This window comes from Lepisosteus oculatus, chromosome 24 (genome assembly GCF_040954835.1).
Source record: "Lepisosteus oculatus isolate fLepOcu1 chromosome 24, fLepOcu1.hap2, whole genome shotgun sequence".
NCBI classification, from domain to species: Eukaryota; Metazoa; Chordata; class Actinopteri; order Semionotiformes; family Lepisosteidae; genus Lepisosteus; species Lepisosteus oculatus.
In genome coordinates, this window is record NC_090719.1 from 13,318,502 (window position 1) to 13,339,817 (window position 21,316).

Here is a 21,316-nt window from a genome sequence, read left to right on the forward strand (position 1 = left end):
TCTATTGGGTTGTGCAACCGTTTCATTTTATACTGTGCAATGATGTAGTGTGTTCAATGCACTTCAGGGGCCAAAAACTCCATTGCGAAAACTGCAGGTGTTTGCAGCAGAAGGAATACATTTCCCAAGATGCCCCGACAGTACGCAGATGTCCAACGACGTGATGTCACTGTAGTGGTTGTGAAGGGCTGTTTTTGTGTGAGCGCATGGATAGGTTCTCGGTTTACTGACAGCAGAGAACAGCATGGAGCGGCGTAGCTTTCATTGACTGGTGAGGAGAGCCTTTTCCCCCCGAAAGCAAAACGAGAAAAACAAAACAGCAGCTGCTCGACAAGAAAAAAGGGGCAGAAATTTGACACGAGGATGGAAATAGAAAACAGGACAAATGGATTCGAGTACGCAGAGAGGAACGATGTTAAGTCTGTGAACGGTAAGGTATCATCCCCATTCAATTTCTGTGCGATTAATATTTGATGTAATTTGCCTTGGATTTCCTATGCACCCGGTGTTACGTGCAAAGCAAGTTTAGCATTTTTGCTTTAATTTGGAATTTAATGACGGATGCAATTTAAAAGTATTGCACAAAAAAGACAAGCAACGCAGGTTTGCATTAAAGTCTAATATTTATGCGCATGTATTTACTCAAAGCAAGAAAAAAACAACTTTAACCTACCAAAATAAACAATAAATATTTTCAGTTCCAAAACCATGACTTTTTACATGATTAATTTAGGTTTTAAATTGGGGGGGGGAGGGCATTTAGTTTGGATTCGTATTAGTTTAAGTAAATAACTTAAAATACCCCGTTTTGCACGGGTACATATTGAGGGTACTGTACAAACTAACCTATCAACAACGCATAGGACGGATTTGTCGATGCTGATTTTATTTGCTTGTTCTATTGAGCTTGGGGAGGTGGGGGCTGGAGTTTCAAGAAAATCTTGCTTTTGAAAGGAAGAACATCCTTAGATTAGTACTAGCGGAATAGGAATGTTTCTGTTTGGGACATCTAGTCAGTAGTTTTTTTTTGGGAGGTTGTAAAAGGTGAACTTTTGAACTTGGGGAAGCGCCCTGGAGCAATTAGGTAGAGCTAAAGAAGTCCTGTGAATCCGAGTCACAAAGGATGTTAAAACGAGAGATAACGGGGGCGAAGATTATCACCAGAGGAACATAGTGTTCAATTAGTTTATCAAGTGGGCTTCTTGTACTCTTAGTTTTCGTTTACAATTATTTGCGTCCACTGTTGGCTTTTATTAGCTACATTATTTAAAAAATATATATATTTTTAAAATGTCAACAAACAATTTCTTCTTATACAACATTAGTTGAGCTGGCCTAAAATAAGCTACTTTGTGACAGGAGAGTGGTGTGTCGAACGCATTTTGCTTCATCATCCTGACACCCAACCCCCGAAAACGCACACATTCAAGTGAAAACGGTCCACCAACCTTTGTACTGTATTTGCTCTGGTGATAGTATGTATCTCTGCGGGTGTGTGTAACAGCACGGCTTTTCTGAAGAAACGTTTTGTCTTGGCTAACTGGAAAGCTGTTTGTAAACAGCATCTTTAATTGAAACCTCTCCGTGCAGTGGTTATGTAGTCTATAATTCGACGCCAGTCGTTAAGGGTTCAGTTGAAGGCATGTATGTTTGGTGTTTACGAAATCATATATATCGACCATCAGGGAATTAATTATTTGGCGCCTACTTTTAAATGTCATGTACAGTACCTTGGCCCTTCAAGTGGTCGTTGAATTTTATTGACTCGTGTGCCTCAGACTGAAAACATATCCTTTGATCTGCGATGGGAAGAAACATTACGCAGTTTTCCTGGCTTCAGGTACAAGGCAAAACAGCACCAGTACTGGAGGAGAGCGTGTGTGTGAGGCGGCGTTCTCAGTAAAATGTCATTTCTTTTAAAATAATGTTTTTTTTTCGTCTGCATGGGGAAAAAAAAAACTATCACGATTGTTTGCTTACTTTGTAAGCTATTGGCGGAGCAATTTGATTTAGCTTGCCACCAAAGTTGCACGGTGCGTACAGTAGATCTCGGTAGAAAGCTGAATAGTTTTTAGAAAATTGAGCGTGGGTTTAATTATTATTTTTCCCGAAAATTAGCAACTTTATTCACATTTTATATCGCTTCCTAACAAAAGCCCTTCTCATAAAAAAGTTTAAAAACCACTGGGATGAGCCCCTTAATAACGAAATTTGATTTTATGAGATATTGCACATATCATTCAATTTTATATTATTTAACCCACAGGTGAATGGAAATTTAGATTTGTATTTAGAATTGTTTAAATTTCAACGAGACTGGGAAGGATACTGGAAGACATTTAAACTGAATGTGACGCCGCATGTTAATTTCCTCACAGAAGCGTATTGATATTTTTATTGCCTTCACTTTAGATTCCTTAATATGTTCCCGTTTGTAGCTATTAACATAATTCAAGGCCAAAAGCCATATTTTCCAATATTGTCTGCTGACTGTAAGCAAAGCATCTTTAATTTTATTAAAATTGATTGTTTTGCCTGTAAGGGATTTCCTGGAATAGTTTAAAACGGATGAAAATCCTATGCAGTGTGATGTACGCTAGTAATGAATAGGTCGTTTACATCAACTTTGTTCAAATCTAATTTGACTGCTATCTATCAATACAGAACTGGGATATGTTTGGTTCTGTCAGCAAGGAGTATGTAATATTTTACCCTTGTGCTGAAGATTCAGTTCAATTCCACTCCTGGGTGAACAGGGAAGGTGATTACGTAGTTATAGTTACTTAAAGCATTTATACAGAGCTGTGACTCCCTACAAAAGGAAATTCACTCCTTTTCAGGTGCATAGGGCATTTTAAAATTATCCTGTCAGGATACTGTATATACCTCACCTTTTCCTCATGACAGCAGTGAGCTTCATTTTCCCTTTTCTTAATGAGTTCAATTTCCCTCATGTGGAAATTAGCCTGCCTTGTGGAAACTTGCAATCAAATAGCTGTCTTGGCTCATGAAATGCAATTTTGATCCAAATGCCATTTCAGATAGGAATTTGTTAATCATAAACATCAGATTGCAAAGTCTTGTATGATTAATTTAATGCATTTGAGGATGGTAGATCTTTAAATGATTGCTGCTTAGATATCTCTTAGATTGCAAGTCATTTTTGTCATACGTGTACGAATTGAGTCATTGAACAATTTAATTGACAAAAGTTAATAATTGAAGCTTGAGATGGGCCTTTTTCTATAAATGTACTTGCAAAGTATTTTTTTTAATTGAATCAGTTCTTAACATAGTGAGACTATTTCTTCTGCTGTTAAAAACCTAATAATGATCAAAGCGAATTGAAGGTGAAAGCTGAAATTAATATTATCATAGGGATAGGTAATTAAGTTACTGTGATGACAAAAGCAATCGCAACGGTTTAATTTTAGAGAGACTTATTGATTCGTATCAATTATGGCAAGCTGTGATTTATAAGATTTGTATTGATTTTCTTAACATCACTGATTGATCATTAAAAAAAATGTAATTATGCTTTTACTTGAGAATGGGCTTTACATGGTGGTGCTTAATCATGGATTAAGAAGGTTTAAAAAATAAGTTTTTTTTTTCCTGGCTCTTTGTATATATTGCATGATTCGTAACTCTTGTATTTGAAAGTAAGGGTGTTGAGTTTGTGACCTGAAGGTTAAACAACAGGAAGTAATGGAAAAATATTATTCCATTCATCATTTGTTCATAGTCTTGTTTTGTTATGTTCTTTAAAGATTTGGAGAGAAAATTGCATTTTCATGGATTTTGAAAGCTAACAGGCATTAATTTACTTAGATGTTGATCAATAGAAACGTAAGAGCATTTTAAACTAATAGGCTGGGCAAGTTATTACATTAAAATGTTTAAAGTTTTAGAATCTTTTTGTTGACATTAAAGATACATTTCCTTAAAAATTCTCTGGTGTGGCTGAATGTTTTATTAAGAACCCTTATCATAAAGTGTGTTTATCAAACTGTCTGTGTGAAATTTAGAATTATAAGGCAAGCCAATGATATATTCAGTAGAAAATAAAATACTGATTCAAGTGTATGAAAAATGGACAAGTGTTTTTAATGAAATCTTGAAAAATGGAAAGTCTGTTTTTCCATGCACACAATAAAAGCCTTCAAAATCTGTAAAATTGTTTCAATATATTCGAATGGTATTCATGTTTTGTATATGAAATGTATCATGCAGAAAGAAATTATGTGTCTATTTAATGTCATTTTTGCTATCTTGGTTTATTAGGATGTATTATTTTATAGGAGGTACTCACATTTGTTTAAAAAAAACATTTTGGGGGAGTGCAAAGATTGAGTAGGGTATTAATTAAACCAGTCCCTGGTCAACGGCAGAAGCTGGGTGACGGATCTTGTCCACATCAGAATCCCTCTTCTGATTCTTGAATATTTTATTTGTTGTTTGGGGATTATTGATGAGAGAAGAGATGAAAACTCTTAAAGGACTAGTTTAAAGAAGAAAAAAAGTAAAACTTTATCCGTGTAACAGTTGCGCATCTGTGTCGTTTCTTTGACTTTGCCTGCTACAATTTCGGAGACTTTTAAAGTGTGCTGTTTTTTTTTACATTTTCATTTCCTATCAGCGTGGGTGAGGGGGGTGCAGGAACAGTGGGATTAGACACAGTATGTTAGTGACAGCGCACCCGCTCTTGATAAAGTAAAGCTTGGAGGATTCCAGTACAGTAGGTACTGTAGAGAGGACCTGAGTCCCCAAGACCTCTAAAGAAGCTGTCGTTCCAGCCCTGCCAGAGGTGATGTGGTCGGGGGAGAGGGTGGGTGGGGGGGATCTGTGCTTTATTTGCCTGAAGGAATTGTTTTCTTGGGGTGGGCTGGGTAGCTTGACCCCTGCTGAGTCAGGGAATGGTGATAAACAAGTACAGTAGAGTCACAGTGAGTGGGGGAGGACACCACAGCTATCTCTGAGACCCAGTCAAGAGCATGATTAATGACACTCCATGCTAGATCGCTGCAGTGCCACTTTCCTTTCAGAGCACTGCCTATATGCATATGTAAAAATGCCCTTTTGAAAACGGTGCTATATAAGCGCAAAAAGAAAAAGCAGGGCGTTTGTTATGTATTTCCCCAGGTCTTACATGATTTCAAAAGATTTTTTTTTGTCCATCTGATGGATTTAAATTATTCCAACCTAATATAGTGATCAAGGTGAGAATTTTGTAGTAGTAATCAAGTCTTGTATTAAAATAATGCATGAAACTATTGAAAAACCATTAGATTTATGTCAGATTCGTTAAAAATGACGTTTTTAAAATTCTGTGTGGCTTAATTTTCTTTTTAATTTCAGCATTATTTTCAGAAGATTATTTTAAACAGGCTTGAATTTTGCTTTAAAATGTACAGTGATTACAAATTGTTTTTGTTTTTGCCAAGTATTGAAGTTTATAATTTCAGTAAGGGAATCGTCGAGTTCTAGAAAAAAATAATTCTTATACTTTATGCACCTGGCTACAGTGCTGCAAAGGAACACTAATTAGTATAGAATGGTCCTCAGAATAATTCGAAAATGTTTTTTTAGGCTTTGATATGAGACTAAAAACAATATTTAAACATAAAAAGATAGTGAATTGTGACTGTTTAATGGAACATGTTGGCCTGTCTTTTTAAAACCACATGAACACAAAGATAATTATTACTTCTGCACAGAAATAAAAAAAAAAATATGTAAAATTTTAAGATGAGTGTTCTAGGTCAAGAAATACTTTTTTCATATTAAAAATTAATATGATTGATATTGTATGATTAATATGTATAGCCCATAATATGTTTCTCTAGTTTATATTAATGTAATGTAAATTTAATCAAATTGATCTAATCTTTACTCTAATTTTAATACTCTCTGAAATATCTCTTCAGTAATTTAATTCCATTTTTACTTCAGATCTTATTTATTGTCGGAAATGTTTGTTTTAGCACTTCCAACTTCTCCACACTACGGGCTTAATTTAAGATGAATTAAATTGCTGTTGAAATATATTTGAATTATTCAGATTGTTCTTGTATTATCTATGGAAAGCTAAGGCAAACAAGTTATCAGGTTAATGATGAGCAAAGATCAGGTGAACTGAACAGAACCTTACGGCTCTGTTCCTTTGCAGCAAAAAAATAGTAATTTTACAGCATGAAATTACTGATGTCAAAACTGTGGTTTTTAGTCTGAACGTCTATGAAATGCAGAATCGAGCTATGCAAAGAATGCTAGTAAAATATCAATGATGTTAATTTAAACAAAAATATGAATTAGTTTCCTTTTTTCATTAAGTTATTTGAAAGTAAAAAAATCATAATCAAATAAAACGTATATTAGCTCATATAATTAATTCATTCACAGGTTTAAGTGGCCTGTGAATAAAGGGTTCCCAGAGCTTTCTGCCTGGTTGACTCCTTTGTATTAGTACTTTTCAGTGGTTTAGAGCACAGCACAGTTTAATTGCTACTATTAAATACTGATGTACGATGCACTTGTGCACTTGTGATGTAATTGTGGTGGAGAAAATAGCCATTGGTAGTTTAACAGTTGCCTTCAACAGGATTTCTTAATGCCTTCTGGGTGAGTGTTTCATATGAACACCTTCAACAGGGAAAATGAAACAATGAGCACAACATGTGATTCATTTGTTTTTAGATTTATCATAAATTCAAAACACTTAACCTAAGGCATTTCCGTTATTAAGGAACTGATTGAGAGTATTAAAGCAGAACTGTAATTCTAATTTCTCAGACAGATCTCGGTAGCGAAATAAATTCATTGTTGGTATAGAAAAAGAATTATAAATGTTTGCGTTAAGCGCACAATTCCGAACATTCCGGAAATTCTTGAAAGTACGGCAAGTCGCCATTTTGTCGCAAACCCCTGGTCTCGCTACGGACGAGGGCAAGAGTTCCCACGAATCCCACGAATTGTGATGCTGCCCTTCCTGCTCACTAGTCACTGTAATGACTAATGTAATGCGATCTAGGAGTGAGTAAGCACAGGCTGTGCAGCAGACATTTCGCCACAGAAATGTACCAACTTGATCTGCATGCAGAGTCAACCAGTGGGTAGTATTTGTCGACAAAACCATCTTGAGCAATATTTCTATTTGATTAAAAGACATGAATTCACAAGCTTGCGTCTTTACAATGTAATAGGGCCACTTCACTCCACCGGAAGTTTTGTTGCCTCGTTCTGAATCACAGAATATGGAGCTGCACATACCTAGAAATTTGTGATGTAAATTGGAGTTACTGTGTACATTTTACTTCTGTCGTTGTTTGAAATGCACTCATACTTTCTAGCCCCAAAATATCAAAATAGAGCTACAGTTCCACTTTCATCTTGGATTGAATTGTTTTCTAGTTTTTGTGAAGATCCCCCCAGAAGTGTCTCTGAGCCCCCTCCTGGAGTCCACACCATAGGCAGGAGGATTAATTGTGTGCAAGACGAACGACTTTGATTAGTCAGCTAAGGTTATTTTCGCCAAGTTACCTAACAAAAGTGGGGGGAAAAAGGAAATCTTGCATCTGTAAAATCCATCGGAATCTTTAGGGCTCATTTCTTCAGAATAGTGTCAAATTGTAAGAGCAGCTAATGGAATTAAAAAAATTATACCGCCCGATGCGCCCTCTGTAATTTCGAAGTTTCTGATTGAAATTTCACTTGCATACACTTCCTGTAAGTTTCCAATTTTCACGTACAGTATCTATGTCTAAGTATTCTTGGCACAAAGGGAATGATACTGTTCCAAGGTAGTGCCATATAAAACAGTCCTACGCACTAGAATTGTGCATAATATGAAGTGGCAACATTACAAGCCTTCTTTTCAATGCACACTTGTTCAAGGGAATTTTTTTTTGTAATTCTGTTTGCGTCCATGACAGCTTATATGAACCTGTAAACATCAATAATAGCATTTATGCATCTCCCTTCATCCCGGTGGATCCCAAACTGCTTTACGTATAGGAGAGGACTCTTCATCCACCACTACAGTATAACACCCACCTAGGTGGCACACCGAAGCCACTATGCACTGGAGGTCTCCTGTAAACAGCAGTTGGGTGGTACAATGAGAAGTGTCTTGAGTAGTTGACATAGAGGATGATGTAACAAAGCCAAGCCCAGGAGTTGCACAAGATTTAATCTAGTGGTGCACGTTGCTTGTGATTTTTACTTTTTTATTAAGAGTGTAGCCATACAATGTCATTGCACGGGACACCAATTGTTTTTTAACACAGCTGGAAGAAATATGCTCAATAGTGCGTTACAGTATAACTAGTATTGATGTGTTGCCTAGAGTTGTGGACCTAGTTAATACAGAAACCTGGCTGGTACTCTGTAATTCTTTTGTGTCAGGTCTTACTGCTTGAATCTGAAGTAATTGCACAATACTGTCACCTGTATTTGAAAGCTCCTCCACATTTCCTCCTGCATTTGAAAGCTCCTCCACATTTCACTTGTGTAACTTATAGTAAACCACCTTGCTTTCCTTTGGTGTACTAAACATTTCTAGATATTGTCGTGCTATTTCAGATTATATTCTTTGCTTTTCTGACCTAGGATCAAGCATGCATCTTTGTAAATGTGCATTTAGTAAACTGTAAAAATTAGGTGCGTCTCATTTAGATCAGGTCTTAGGGGATGCTCTTCTAAAGAGGAGCTTAAGAAGAGGTAATGCCCTTCTTTAAACTTTTTTTAAGGCTTCAGTATTGCTCTCAATAGTTTCTGAGATTTCTGTGTGATAGTTGAAGAAGCTGGTTGTAAATGCATCCTGAAATACACCATCCCAGGGGATTGAATCAAAGCAGATCTCCTGGTAAATTAAACCACAGAGGCAGGTGGTGAAGAAAACACAGATGGTTGAGTGATGAGTGTGCTGATACATCAGTCACTGAGATGTGTATGAAGAAAGTGTGATACTTTTTTTCCGCGCTCTCATTTTCTCATATGGTTGGTGTTGAATGTCCCTCGAAAATAAGGCCACCCAGACTCTTGACTTGGTTTGCAAAAGTGTATTTTTTCATGACAGAATGAATGGTCATGCTCTTTACCGAACTGTGCAGTGACATGTGGTCATTTATTTTATACTGTGTGTTTAGAATATGTACTGCATGATAAAGAATGCTTTAGATGTACGTTGTGTAAAAGTTTACAGTTTCCTCATCTTAAATGTTTCTAGAAGTAACCAGGTAAATGTATGTTGTTTCGTGTATACAAAACAGCTGTTTTTGACAGAATTGAAAAGTCAGGGTATTTATTAACATTTATTTCTATCAGTTACAGCACAAAGTTAAAAACTTTTCATGAACAAAGTTCACAACCTTCAGATTTTGTTCAGCTCCCACAAGTACAGGAATTGTGGATGAACAGTTTATTGTTTTCTGTCGATGAGTTGAATTCTGCTTCAAAGGCGCTTGGTTCCATTTTTCAAATTGATAAAGACAAATCGTGCCTTATCCATCGTATTGAATATTTGTTATACATGTTCTAGCCTTGCAAACCACATTTTCAGAACATAAATATTTGATGAATAAGACTTGTCGGATTGTTCAGGTTCAAGTATTTAATGCGCTTGACTTGTAAACATTTATACTGTATGCAGTCAAACATAAGCATCATATTAAACAAAACCCACTGCTAAAATGTAAATATACATGGTCCGTGCTTATTCATATAAGACGATAATCTCACCAATGGGCATTTAAGTTGTTTTTAATATGTGTTAAAGTGAAATGACAGCCCTATGGAAATATATTTGAATCATGCAAAGTGACTTGCCATCTGAGATTCTCTCCACCTCCCTGTCTCAGTATATATTGTACTCCAGGTTACTTTTAAAAAAGAAGATCCCAGATAAACACCTAATTTAAGGTTCAGCCATCATACTTTGTTTTCATCTCCCCCAGTTGGCTGTGTGACTTCAGCTTCATCTGAGCTTTAACAGGCTGGCGCACGCCATATGTTCCATAAAACGGAAGATTAAAGACTGTCACAGTATGATGGTGAAACATTGTCTTCTTATAGTGAAGGAATGCTGAACTTTCACAAACTTTCTCGTTACGTTCGCAATAGCTGAATGAATACAGATAGAGGAGTCTGTGTGGCTCTTCGTCTGTTAAAATCCCTGCTATGCGTCTCAGGGCAGTGAGGTATTTGACTGTTTCTAAGACGCACATGCATGTCTAAATCTTTTAAAATTTCAACCTTGAACACCACAGCAATTTTAGATAAAAAGTTCACAGAAATGTAGTGGTATTAATATTTTAACTTGCTGTGTTATAGCCCCCTTATACACCCCTTGTCTGCATTCCGCACACATGAAGAAGGCTTTTCAGCCCGGATATACCCTCTCCTTGTTCCCTTTTAAGTAATGTATTTATTTTTTAATCCTTAAATCTTATTGTATAGGATGCACTGACTAGACCATTTAAAATGTGTCCCTAAATGTGGTGGTGATAATTTGGGAACAAGGATACACTACAACATATTGGTAAAAATATATGTTTATGCTTTTGGTGAGGAAATACAGAGATAATCCTCTAAGCAGATTGGTGTAGGTATGTTTAAAATATTCAAAATAACCACAAAATCACAGAGCAAACGTATATCCTGCTGCCACTGAGAGAGCAATTCTCTGTACCCAGTTGCCCTGAGCCGCACCCCACTGTGATACTAGTGAGTCTCGGTTCGCTCTTGAGCCGAAACCCAAGTGATACTAGTGAGTCTCGGTTTGCTCTAGAGCCAAATCTCCCCATGATAGTAGCGAATTTTGGTTCACTCTTGAACTGAATCCCCCCTGTGATACTAGTGAGTCTCGGTTCACCTTTGATCTACATCCCCCGTTATACTAGTGAGTCTCGGTTCACTTTTGATCCAAATCCACAGTGATACTAGTGAGTCTCTGTTCACTTTTGATCCAAATCCCCAGTGATACTAGTGAATCTCGGTTCACTCTTGAGCCTCATCCCCCTGTGTCCTTCTTTTTGTAATTCCCCTGGTGCTTTTTCGGTTTGCTCCTCCCCCTCTTTTGTGTCATCAGCATATTGAACTTGTTTGCTGTATGAGAAACTACGGTACAGTTGGTCGCTCGTATAGGTCAGGAAGAGAAGTGGGTCAAAAATGGACCCCTGTGGCACACCACTATTCAGATTTGCCCAGTTTGAGGTGCCCAGATGATCCTGTGATGAATCACAGCTGAATTGAATTTGGATGTTTTGGTTTGGAAATGAATGAAAATATAAATATTTAAAAATTAAGTTAACTCCACTATGAATTGAAAAGCTCGTCACTAATAATTTGACCAACCCCATAAACGTGTGTGAAGTTTCAGTCATTAAACTTGCTGTAATCCAAGTAAACCACTGCCCTAAATATTTAATGTGTTATGCGATTCTCTCAACTTTTTGGGGATTCTTGTCTGCTTTTCATTTTGAAGGAAAACAAGTCTAAACCTCAAGACCACTGGAATAAAAATGCACTTGACAGTATATAGATAACAATGAAAGGTAATGCTTTTGTAGCGTGATCTTTCTTCCTAGAGATATTTGCTATTTACACAAAATAGAATAGTTCGCAATGAATTCAACATTGTATTTAGGTTTTCCCAAGATTTGAGCATGTACCTTAATTACTTGTAAAAATAGTGAATTCAAAAAGTAAGCACTGTTTTATATTAAGTCACTCTATAGATTGATTGCACACTGTGCCGTTGCTAAGCAACTATACTTTTTTAAAGCAGATCTCCCTAGTGATAAAAATGATATAGGAAAAAGGAGTGACCAGTTGGCTTTGGGCCTCTGAAAAGCTTAGGAGAAGAGAAAATTGACTTTATGTCTTTAGGTTTCATTACTGTTGTACTAATGGTAATTATTATTTAGTGTTGGATTTGCCTTGGTGTGACTGGAAATCAAGTTTTCGGATTCCATCTGCATGAAGAAAAATGTCAGCACTGGGTTTGTAGGACAAAAACATTTCTCTGAATTATTTTCATGGATTCAACTTCCAGGCGAAACACTACTGCTGTATATCACTCAGGTGTCTCCAGTTAATTGCTCACCAGTATAAATAGGTACAGAGTCTCGTTCCTTAAAAGCATCAGCCAAATAAATTAATAATTAGTGCCTTTAATAAGCTCTCCTTTGACAATAGAAGACCTGGAAAGAATAAAAACCTGCAGGAAACAAAATTGTTCATAAATTATTTAGTAAAATAGTTAAATGAACTTAAGGTACTGTTCTTTTTCAGTTCTTGTTGGAGGCCTAAAGATCCTAGGACAATTTAGAGCAATCTGGCAGGGCAAATTTAATTAATTGTTCCTTCTTATTGTAATTGTACCTCAAACTACAAAAAATCATTTTTATTTATTTCACTCCCCTAAACAAATGTTTTCTATTAAGTCATTAAGAACATATGGGGTTGTATGCTTTTCATTGTAGCTTTCTTCATTCAATGCCATGGAGTATTTCATAGTTGACTTAATTTCACTTTTAAACCATTCATCACTTAAGCTTGCTTTTGGTTTTCCCAAACCCTGATGGATGTATTCGCTTTTGAAAGGCACAACAGAATTACGAGACATCATTTTTCAGATTGCTGAGATAGCGCAGTGTGTTAAGTCTTCATAGTCTTCAAAATGACCATTGTTGAAGAGTGCTGATTGGTGCACGAATTAAAGGACATGCATTTCTAGGGAAGGTTACTAAGTGCAGTGAGGTTATTAGCAGAAAAGCAGGGTAACATCAGGGTATCATTTAAAACTGGTGTTATTGTTTGGAAATTTGCTCTTGCAGTTGTTGAGAAAGATGCTGAAAAAATGAGGAATGAAGCAGAAAGTATAAAAATGCCCCTAATTCTGTTCCCATAGAGCTCTGACGAAAAGGACCTGAGTGGTGTTTTTTCTCATTTTGTTGACCCCATCCCTGTAGTTAAGATGATAATTTGGGATTACTGGTGCTTTGTCTGCCTGAATGTATACTTACTCAGTCACGTCCCACAGCATAGATTTCTTTGACATCTTTTTTCAATTAGCCTTAGATCAGAATAAGGTGAACAGACCTTATTGGCCATGACAATATATCCCTTATATAATATAACAAATAAAATATAATAATGCTACACTAATGATAAATTTAGATACATATTCAGTACATTTCACACATCCACCTTTTTGTTGGATTGTTTACATAAAAATAATTCTAACTAATATAAAAATTGTGAAAAACAGTGGTAGCCACAACGTTTATACAGTATATTACCAGTGTTTTTCAACCATTTCCATCCCACACGCGTGAGCACACTACACTTTATGCAAAATATAAACACTTTATGAATCACTGCCTCTTTCCCCATACAAGCATCATCAGCCCAAGAACATTATTATTGGAAAACAAAACTTATTGCAGAGTTCAATCTGAGTTTGCTTCAAGCGCCTGGCGTCCTCATGCTGGTGGGAATTGATGAGACACTGAGCTCCTGCTCAGCCGTGTGGTGAAGTTCTCCGGTTTTGTCTAAAACTAAACTCACCCCACACGTGATTCCTAGAGCGTGGTCTCTGTCTCGGAGTTCTCCGCTCTGGAAAACTGCTTCGCTCGCATTACATCAGTCCTTACAGTGGCTAGTGAGCAGGAAGGGCCACGCTACGTTGCGATTTGCACAAACTCTCACTCTCACCCGTGGAGAGACCAGGGGTTTGCGACAACACTTACAGTACTTTGTGTTTAATTCAAACTCAGTCCAAATTATCGCTAACGTTAATTAAATTATTTGTTACCGAGATTTAATAAGCAGTCTGAGAAATGCTTTTAATAAATACAACAACAGTATATCCACACTGGGAACCTGAACCTGAAGAGACCCAGTGGCTCTTCTGTGCTGTACCCTATTTACAGAATAAAAGTGGTTTAGTTTGTAGATCACTGCCCAGGACTGTTAGACATCGTTTAGCCCTTGCTGGAATTGAATCGCTGGGATAGTTATGCCGAATATTCTTTGAATTGTCAGCAGTGGGAGTTGTACCTGTTGCTCCTGTCTGGGCTGCAGGTCTGGGCTTCGAGGGTGGAAGGCTCAACCTCGAACTAGAAGCAGTAGACACTAAAATTCCAAAAGGGGAATGAAAGAATGGCTGCAAATGAGGCAAAAGCACGAAACGGAAGTTAAATGACAAAAAGTTAATTCCATACCAGCTCAGCCAGTCCCATTGCCCAGTAGAATCACAGATAGAAAACGGCACTGCAGAGAAAATGGGCTTGCTGGGTTCTGAAAAAAAAAGGTGTTTTTCTTTAAAAAAGAATGAAACTTAAGGTTCTTAAAGCAGTACTAAGATTATTGTACCCATATCCTTCACAGGGCAAAGGGATATGCTCAATTTGCCAAACTTCTGCCGCTAATATTTTTTGATGAAGAAAGTCCTACTCAACCTCAACCTCCTGAACCTCGTTAGAGATTGGATAGAAGTGCTAACATGGAGACAGTGATGAGGCGGAAACTTGGGAGCTTTTCTTTTACTGTTTAGCCTTCCTTCTGGTTTACCTTGTCCTGGTCACAGTTTAAGGGAAAATTAAAAGCAGCTCAGCAGGCCTGAAAACCTGTTTCTAGAAGATTCTGAGATGATGCCATCGTTTTGGCTGAGGAGGTGTGGAGTGACCCAGTGATGTTCAGGCACGATCTCATGAGTGAAAGACCAGGTGTAGTGCTGTGGTTGACATTTGACTATCCAATACGACTTTTTTATATCAACATTATTTGTCTCTGCTCATAGCAGCTGTATTTTACATTACCACAAAAAGTGATAGAGAAGGAATAAAAGCACACTAGCAGCGTAAAATACTTTGTATCTAAAAAAATACCAGGCTTTTTTTTAAACATCACAAAACGTTTCCTTTCAGTGATCACAAAGAATCAAATGACAAATGTCAACTTTTCTATTGACTTGGTCTTTTATCTTGTCTGTATTTGATCTTGACAAATTTACAGCTTAACAGCTTGGGGGCTGTAGTAGGGAGATGTCTGACTGTATAGGTGAGGAAGCTGGGCTCTTTGCATCATTAGCCTCATTGTATTGTGAAGACTGTACTTTATTTAACTAACGTCTGTCGCAAGACACATTTTTTAGCTTGTTTCACGTACAAGATACAGTGCAGCATTCCCTCACATTCATATTGTATAAGAAACTGAGTGTAACTGCATAAACATTGTCGAATAAAGATAAATATTTGCCACGTGTGATCAATAATAAAATTCTAACCTCAGATTTGATTTAGAATGTATTTGTGTGTGCCTCTCAATCCATTCGAAATGTGAGAGTCCTTTGTTTAGTTGTCAAGACCAAGGCTGTTATTTTACAGTTGTGAACAGTCATTTAAATGTTTGACATTTAAGCTTATTTATTGGAAGGCAAGCTGTATTATGATGGACACTATGTCTTTCTTAAAGGACTCATGTTCTTCGCAAGATGAGCTTACACCAGTTTTTATTACTCATGTTCTTGTGTTGTATGTGGCATTTCTTATTAATCTGTTATGTTTGAACTGGGTTGCAGAATGCCTAAACATCTGTCAGCTGCTGACCATATTTCTTTGAGAATTTCTGGCATGGATGTTGTATCCGATGTTTTGTTTTAGATAGTGTGTGTCTCTTTAAAACTAGACCTAAATGGATGCATGATTAAATGCACAGGGTATGCAATTAATATTACATATTCATGCTCTTATTTAGTCCTGCAAGTTTGGGTTCTTCAAGCAATCAATATTTCCATGTCGCCAAGTCAGTTAAAAAAATCATTTTTATTCTTCATTCCCGATTGCATCTCTCTCCGCAAAATTCATGGGGGGCAAAAAATCTTTGGCACACATTTTGTGTATTGATCCCATGGCTGCCAGAAGCCTATTGATTCAAGAATCTAATTAAAGCTGCTTTTCTTGAAGGTGTCCTAGAAAATCGTCAGATCTACAACCTGGTTTGGCAGGTTGGTCTGAAAGCCTATAGCTGCACAAGGAACAGTCTCTCCTCTATTCTCTCTTCTAGGTCTGCTAGTGCCTAATGGGTTCTACAGGGTCTGAAACAGTCATTTCAGTTGACTTGGCTTTTAAGATTTTGGATACCACAGACAAATCTCCCCCAAAGTCGTCTTTATTCTAAGCTCTGGAGATTTAGTCCTTTTAACCTTTCTGTGTATTACATACGTTTCAGTCCTGGGATTATTCCATTGGCTTTCCTTTGCAGTATTTGTAGACCTTCATTGTCCTTTTCTGTAGTAGTCAACCGAGATAGCCTCAGCATTGTACATGGGCTTGCAGCAGAGTAATATTGAATTGTGAATGTAACATTTTAATGTCTATTTATGTGTAGATATTTTTTTATTCTTTTTATGAATAAATGGGCTTTCAGTTGGACCTGTTATTTGTCTCTACTCCTCTTTTATTCTCTTTATTAACAATCCTTATAAACCCCCAGGTTACCAGCACAGGTTGCCAGCTCTACTCCTGCTTTGCGTTCATATTAATTTTATGTCTCCGTCCACCGAAATGTGTTGCAATTCATCATCCATTTGCCAGATCCAGATTGTCAAAACAGAATCCACTAGAAAAAAATATTTTTGTTCTTTATGGCAATGATCCCTAGATGATTACAAGATAAGTCCAGTTTTAAAAACATTTAGTCCCTGAGGTATTAACAAGTATTTGAATGCATGCAGTTAAAATCACCAAAAGCAGAAGGCTGGTCCTATAAGCAGTAACAGTTAGAAAAGTCATAGGTATGTAGGTTCCTTATAAAACATCCTTTCAGTTTTGGTGTTTATAAAGTAAGCAAGATGATTCCTTTAATAAAAAAAAAAATCAATACCTCCTTGTAATCCAACAATTCAATGTCTGGATGACAGTGGTATATTTGATTTAGGGATATCAGTGCTGATTGAACACAGAAAAGAAACACTGGTCAAATCTCTGAATGATTCAATTAAGGAAACAGCACAAATACCTACAAGACACCTAAACAAGCTCAGTAAAGTCCACATAGTATTTTCTGTCTGCTAGAAAGGAATTTGTTTCTATCTGGGCTTCGGTATCTCACAGTTTGAAAGGCAGGCCTGTTCTCCACCATCTACAAGGGTGTATCACTCTGAAAAGTCTTTCTCATGCTGATTTGGAGGGAGATAACACACTGTTTTGCAAAATGAGATGAAGAGAAAAACTGGTTTGTTTGCCCTCTCTACCTTTTCTCTTCCCAGGAAAAAAGTGTTCTCAGAAGACATTTGCATGTCATGCAGAACAGGAAACTAGTAATTAATTTAGCAAATCATCAAAAACTGAAACTGCAACATTAATTTTCAGCCTAAATGAAGAACATTCCCTGAGATATAATTATTATTATTTGTATCAAGTCAAAATGGACGCACAGTGGCTGAGTGGCCTAGTATTTAAGATAAAATTGATAACAATCCAAAATGTTTGCTCTGTTTTGATTCACTCATCAAAACTGGTTAAGGATTCTGAAGGATTCCCCAAATAAATTACAGTTTGCAGCAATTTAATTATTTGAAACTAAATCTTTGCTGTGGTCTAAATCTTGCTTAAACAGTAATGTGGGCACTCTGTGAAGTATACTGCTGCTATTCAAATGTAGAGGCCATAAATGACCATGGTGTGAAAATTGTTAATGTAAAGACAGACGCGTTGGTACAGTAACAATGGTAACATGAAACACAGGAGGCTTTGTTAGGAGTCTGATGTTAAATGAAGGTGGAAACAAGATGCCATAAAATTCTCCCATTTGCTGCTGGGAGGCTTGTGAAAAAAAATGCTTTATGGCTTATATAAAACAATGAACTTGGTATTTAATAAGGGAAACCAGGTGTCATTGAATCGTCAGGTTGTTTTAATTGTGCAAATGGTATCCCATGAAGAGACTTCCTCTGTACCAAAGTGACTATAGCAGTAAAACTGCTGTTCCTTGTGATTTTGAGTACTGTAAACTAATTTGATCATCTCATACTGCGCCAGCTGTGGACCTGTGATTGTAAAACGATACAGTGAGGCACTGCGGTGTTAATCACAGGTTTTGACAGTGAAACATTTTGCATAATCTGTGAAGGGTCTAGATTTCTGGCTACAGTGAAGAAATTGTACCAGTATTTTCTCTCAAACTCACATATTAGTATATTTTCATATGCTGAAGTAGTTCAGGTGGGGAGCTGCGTCAGCATGCGTCGGCTGCAAAGGAACAAGTAAAGGTTTATTCCATGCTGAGAAGAGAAGAAAAGAAACCCAACGTTTCAGCTGTGGAGCCTTCTTCATGTCAGTTTTCATATGCTTTTGTATTGGGTTCTGTGTGAATTATAAAAGTATTGTGTTTTGTTAGTTGATCCAGGTAAATGGCTCGTCATTTTTGGTTGTGATATTTAGATAAGTAATATATCGGCTCCTATTTTGTGACTTAGAAACTGGACTAAAAAGTTATATAAATATTAAAAATAGATGAGTGAGGGTTACTCAATATACATTTGATAATAGCACGTTCAGTTTTTTGATCAAATGCACTGTAGAACTTGAAGCAACGGGAAGTGTGCTGATTTCTGTTTGAATGGAGTGACGTTGCAGGTTCAGCTTTAAGCGGAAGGGATTGTAAGATGGGTTCAGGAGCTGGCTAGTCTTCTCTAAAACAGAACAATAAATTCCAGCACTGGTCATCAGAGAAATTGCACAGCCAACAGCAAGCCCTGTTTCAGCTGGAATTTTATGGTGCTGGAATCAGCCAAAGCCCAGTTCACTCTTGAGAGGAGTTCATTAAGATCTAAGCAGTGGTCACTAAATAGAAATCAGTTTTGCATAAGAGCCATACAGGGAGTGAAGTTTTGAAACTTTTCTAGCATCTCTGATGTTAATGTGAAGGATGATCAATAACTAGAAGGTTTAATGCAACCCTGTTTGTGACTGTTTTCTAGTACATGCGTTTTTTACTGTGAAAGACCCTGGTTAACAGGAATAAATAAAGCCTACCAGTTCACACATTTGGTTAATGTCATAAACATACAGTTTGCCTTGAGCTATTAGCTGCTATCAACATCTCAAATACACTGTGCAGGCCTCAAGCTGTATATCTTGAGCTCTTTTATGTTGAAAGGGCAAGATGTCCCTTTGAGCTTGTCATTGAGGCTCACAGAATTACATGTTCCCTGTCATAAATTCCCCTGGCACTGTCACTGACCAGTGTTCGACCTCTCGTCGGTGGCAATCTACAAGAGATTAGAAATCTGGATAAGATAAGGCATTTAAAAATGTTGGGATCAAGTCATCTGATTTTTTTCCTAAACAAGAGGCTACATAATCAGAGTTTTGTTTTTTAGTTGGAACAGAACTAAATAAACTTTTCTAGAGACAGCAGGACATATGTTTCATCTGAAACATCCTCAGACTTGACCTTTATTATTAACCTTTGTTAACATTTCCTTTTGGCTGTGCTTTTGTTTGAAAGTCAAGAGTTAGTTTGATAGTTACGCAATTCAGCTGAATTGAAGATTCTAGCACTTGTTTTTATAAGATCCTATATCGGTAGATTTCTTTTTTACTTTGTTGGATTCTGAGCTATGATTTATGAAAGTAGCAGCTTGACGTTCAGTATAATTAAACGTTTTTCCTCTTTACAGTTCAGCACATCTAGATGCCTCCTATATGAAACTCTGACCCAGAATTGTAGTGTCACCACAGCTATAAAAAAATCACTTTTATGCAGTCTAATATTTATAAATGTACTGTATATAGCTAGAGAGATTTTTTAAACTTTGAATTATCTAGGGAGAAAGTCAGTTTCAATTTGTTTCTTATTTTTGAGTGAGTTTAAAAGCTAAACAATAGTCTTTGAAAAGTGAAAAGAGAAGAGATTTCCCCTAATAGAGTAGCACCCCTTAGCTAGGAGGTTATTTTTGTTAGCATTTGGGGTGAACACCTTCTTTAATTAAACACTGAAGTTTTTCAGATGGAGTGGTGGCTCTGTGGCTAAGGATCTGCGCCTGTGGCTGAAAGGTTGCCTGTTTGTATCCCGCAACTGGTAGAGGAATCCTACTCCGTTGGGCCCCTGAGCAAGGCCCTAAACCCCAACTGCTCCAGTGGCTGACCCTGTGCTCTGACCCCAAGCTTCTCTCCCTGTCTGTGTGTGTCATGGAGAGCAAGTTGGGGTATGTGTAAAAGACAAATTCCCAATACGAGAAATTGTATATGTTCAATAAGGTGATCTCTCTCTCTTTTTATGCTGAAGTATAATGACTTGGCCATGCTTCATTTCTACAATGGCACAGTTGTAAGATGTCTCTGTGCCTCTGGTGTGTTGTGGCAGATGAGGTGAAATCTGGTTCCTTCAATCATCTAAAAAGTGGATGTAAACACCATGGAGTGTGATTTAGCTAGCACTTTAAGATTACAAAGTGTCTACAGATACAATTAATAGCTCATTTCCATTGCAGGAATGCCAGGTCAATTTGACTCAGTCCTTGCTCTGAAATAAAGAAAACAGTGTGCCACTGAGCTGTTACTTAGCGCCAAATACAAACGTTCTTGTCCTGTGACAATGTGATGTAGAGGTTACCTGGAGTAGAAAGAAATTCACAATGGCAAATCTGCCATTTTCAGTATATATTGAATTGGGGGGTGGGGATTTATTTTTTATTATGTTGGAAATTGGTGTTTTACTGCATTGTTAATGGGGCAATTTGACACAGGCGTTAACATTTATGCTTACTCTGTGCAGAAAAGGCACTATATATGTACAATTAATAATTAATCAACAACATGAACAATGAGATTAACATAATAGTTTAAATGTTTCAAATCCTGTCCTTTCCCAGAGACCTGAAGAATCTGATTTAGAGGTGACAAAAGAACCAAACTGAGCACCCTGAATTATTACATGTACAGTATGAACAGAGCATCATGTTAAACAGCCAGTAGTCTTTAAAAAAGCATTGATTAACAGGACTAACAGGATCAGGAGTCTTTGCTTTTTTGTGACAGCTCCACCAAAATATTTTATTTTGTGAAACTGTGCCTACGTAAAGAAATGTTAAATCAATACATGTATGTAACTGAGGGTCGGGTAAGTAATGTATATTATCAATTACCTTATTGATAGATGAATAAAGTACAAAGATAACATGCAGTAAGTCCTAATACATGTGGTGTATTTTAGTCATTTGATGCCATTTGTGAATGCTTATAGACGTTAGAAATAACAATTTACATAGAGAAAGTGTGGAAAAGCTTTGAGAAAACAGCCCAGACGC

General features: G+C 37.0%; 1 protein-coding gene across 4 annotated transcripts in view; it reads left to right on the plus strand.

Moving 5' to 3' along the window:
- Positions 1-233: 233 nt before the first annotated feature.
- The window catches only part of nr6a1b (nuclear receptor subfamily 6, group A, member 1b), a 204,017-nt gene continuing 182,934 nt past the window's right edge, over positions 234-21,316 (plus strand). For all 4 annotated transcript variants that reach the window (XM_015367133.2, XM_015367134.2, XM_015367135.2 and 1 more), the window contains exon 1: positions 234-430. In XM_015367133.2, the coding sequence (XP_015222619.1) occupies positions 364-430 (67 nt within the window). In that variant the 5' untranslated portion in view covers positions 234-363. The remainder of the gene's footprint in view (positions 431-21,316) is intronic.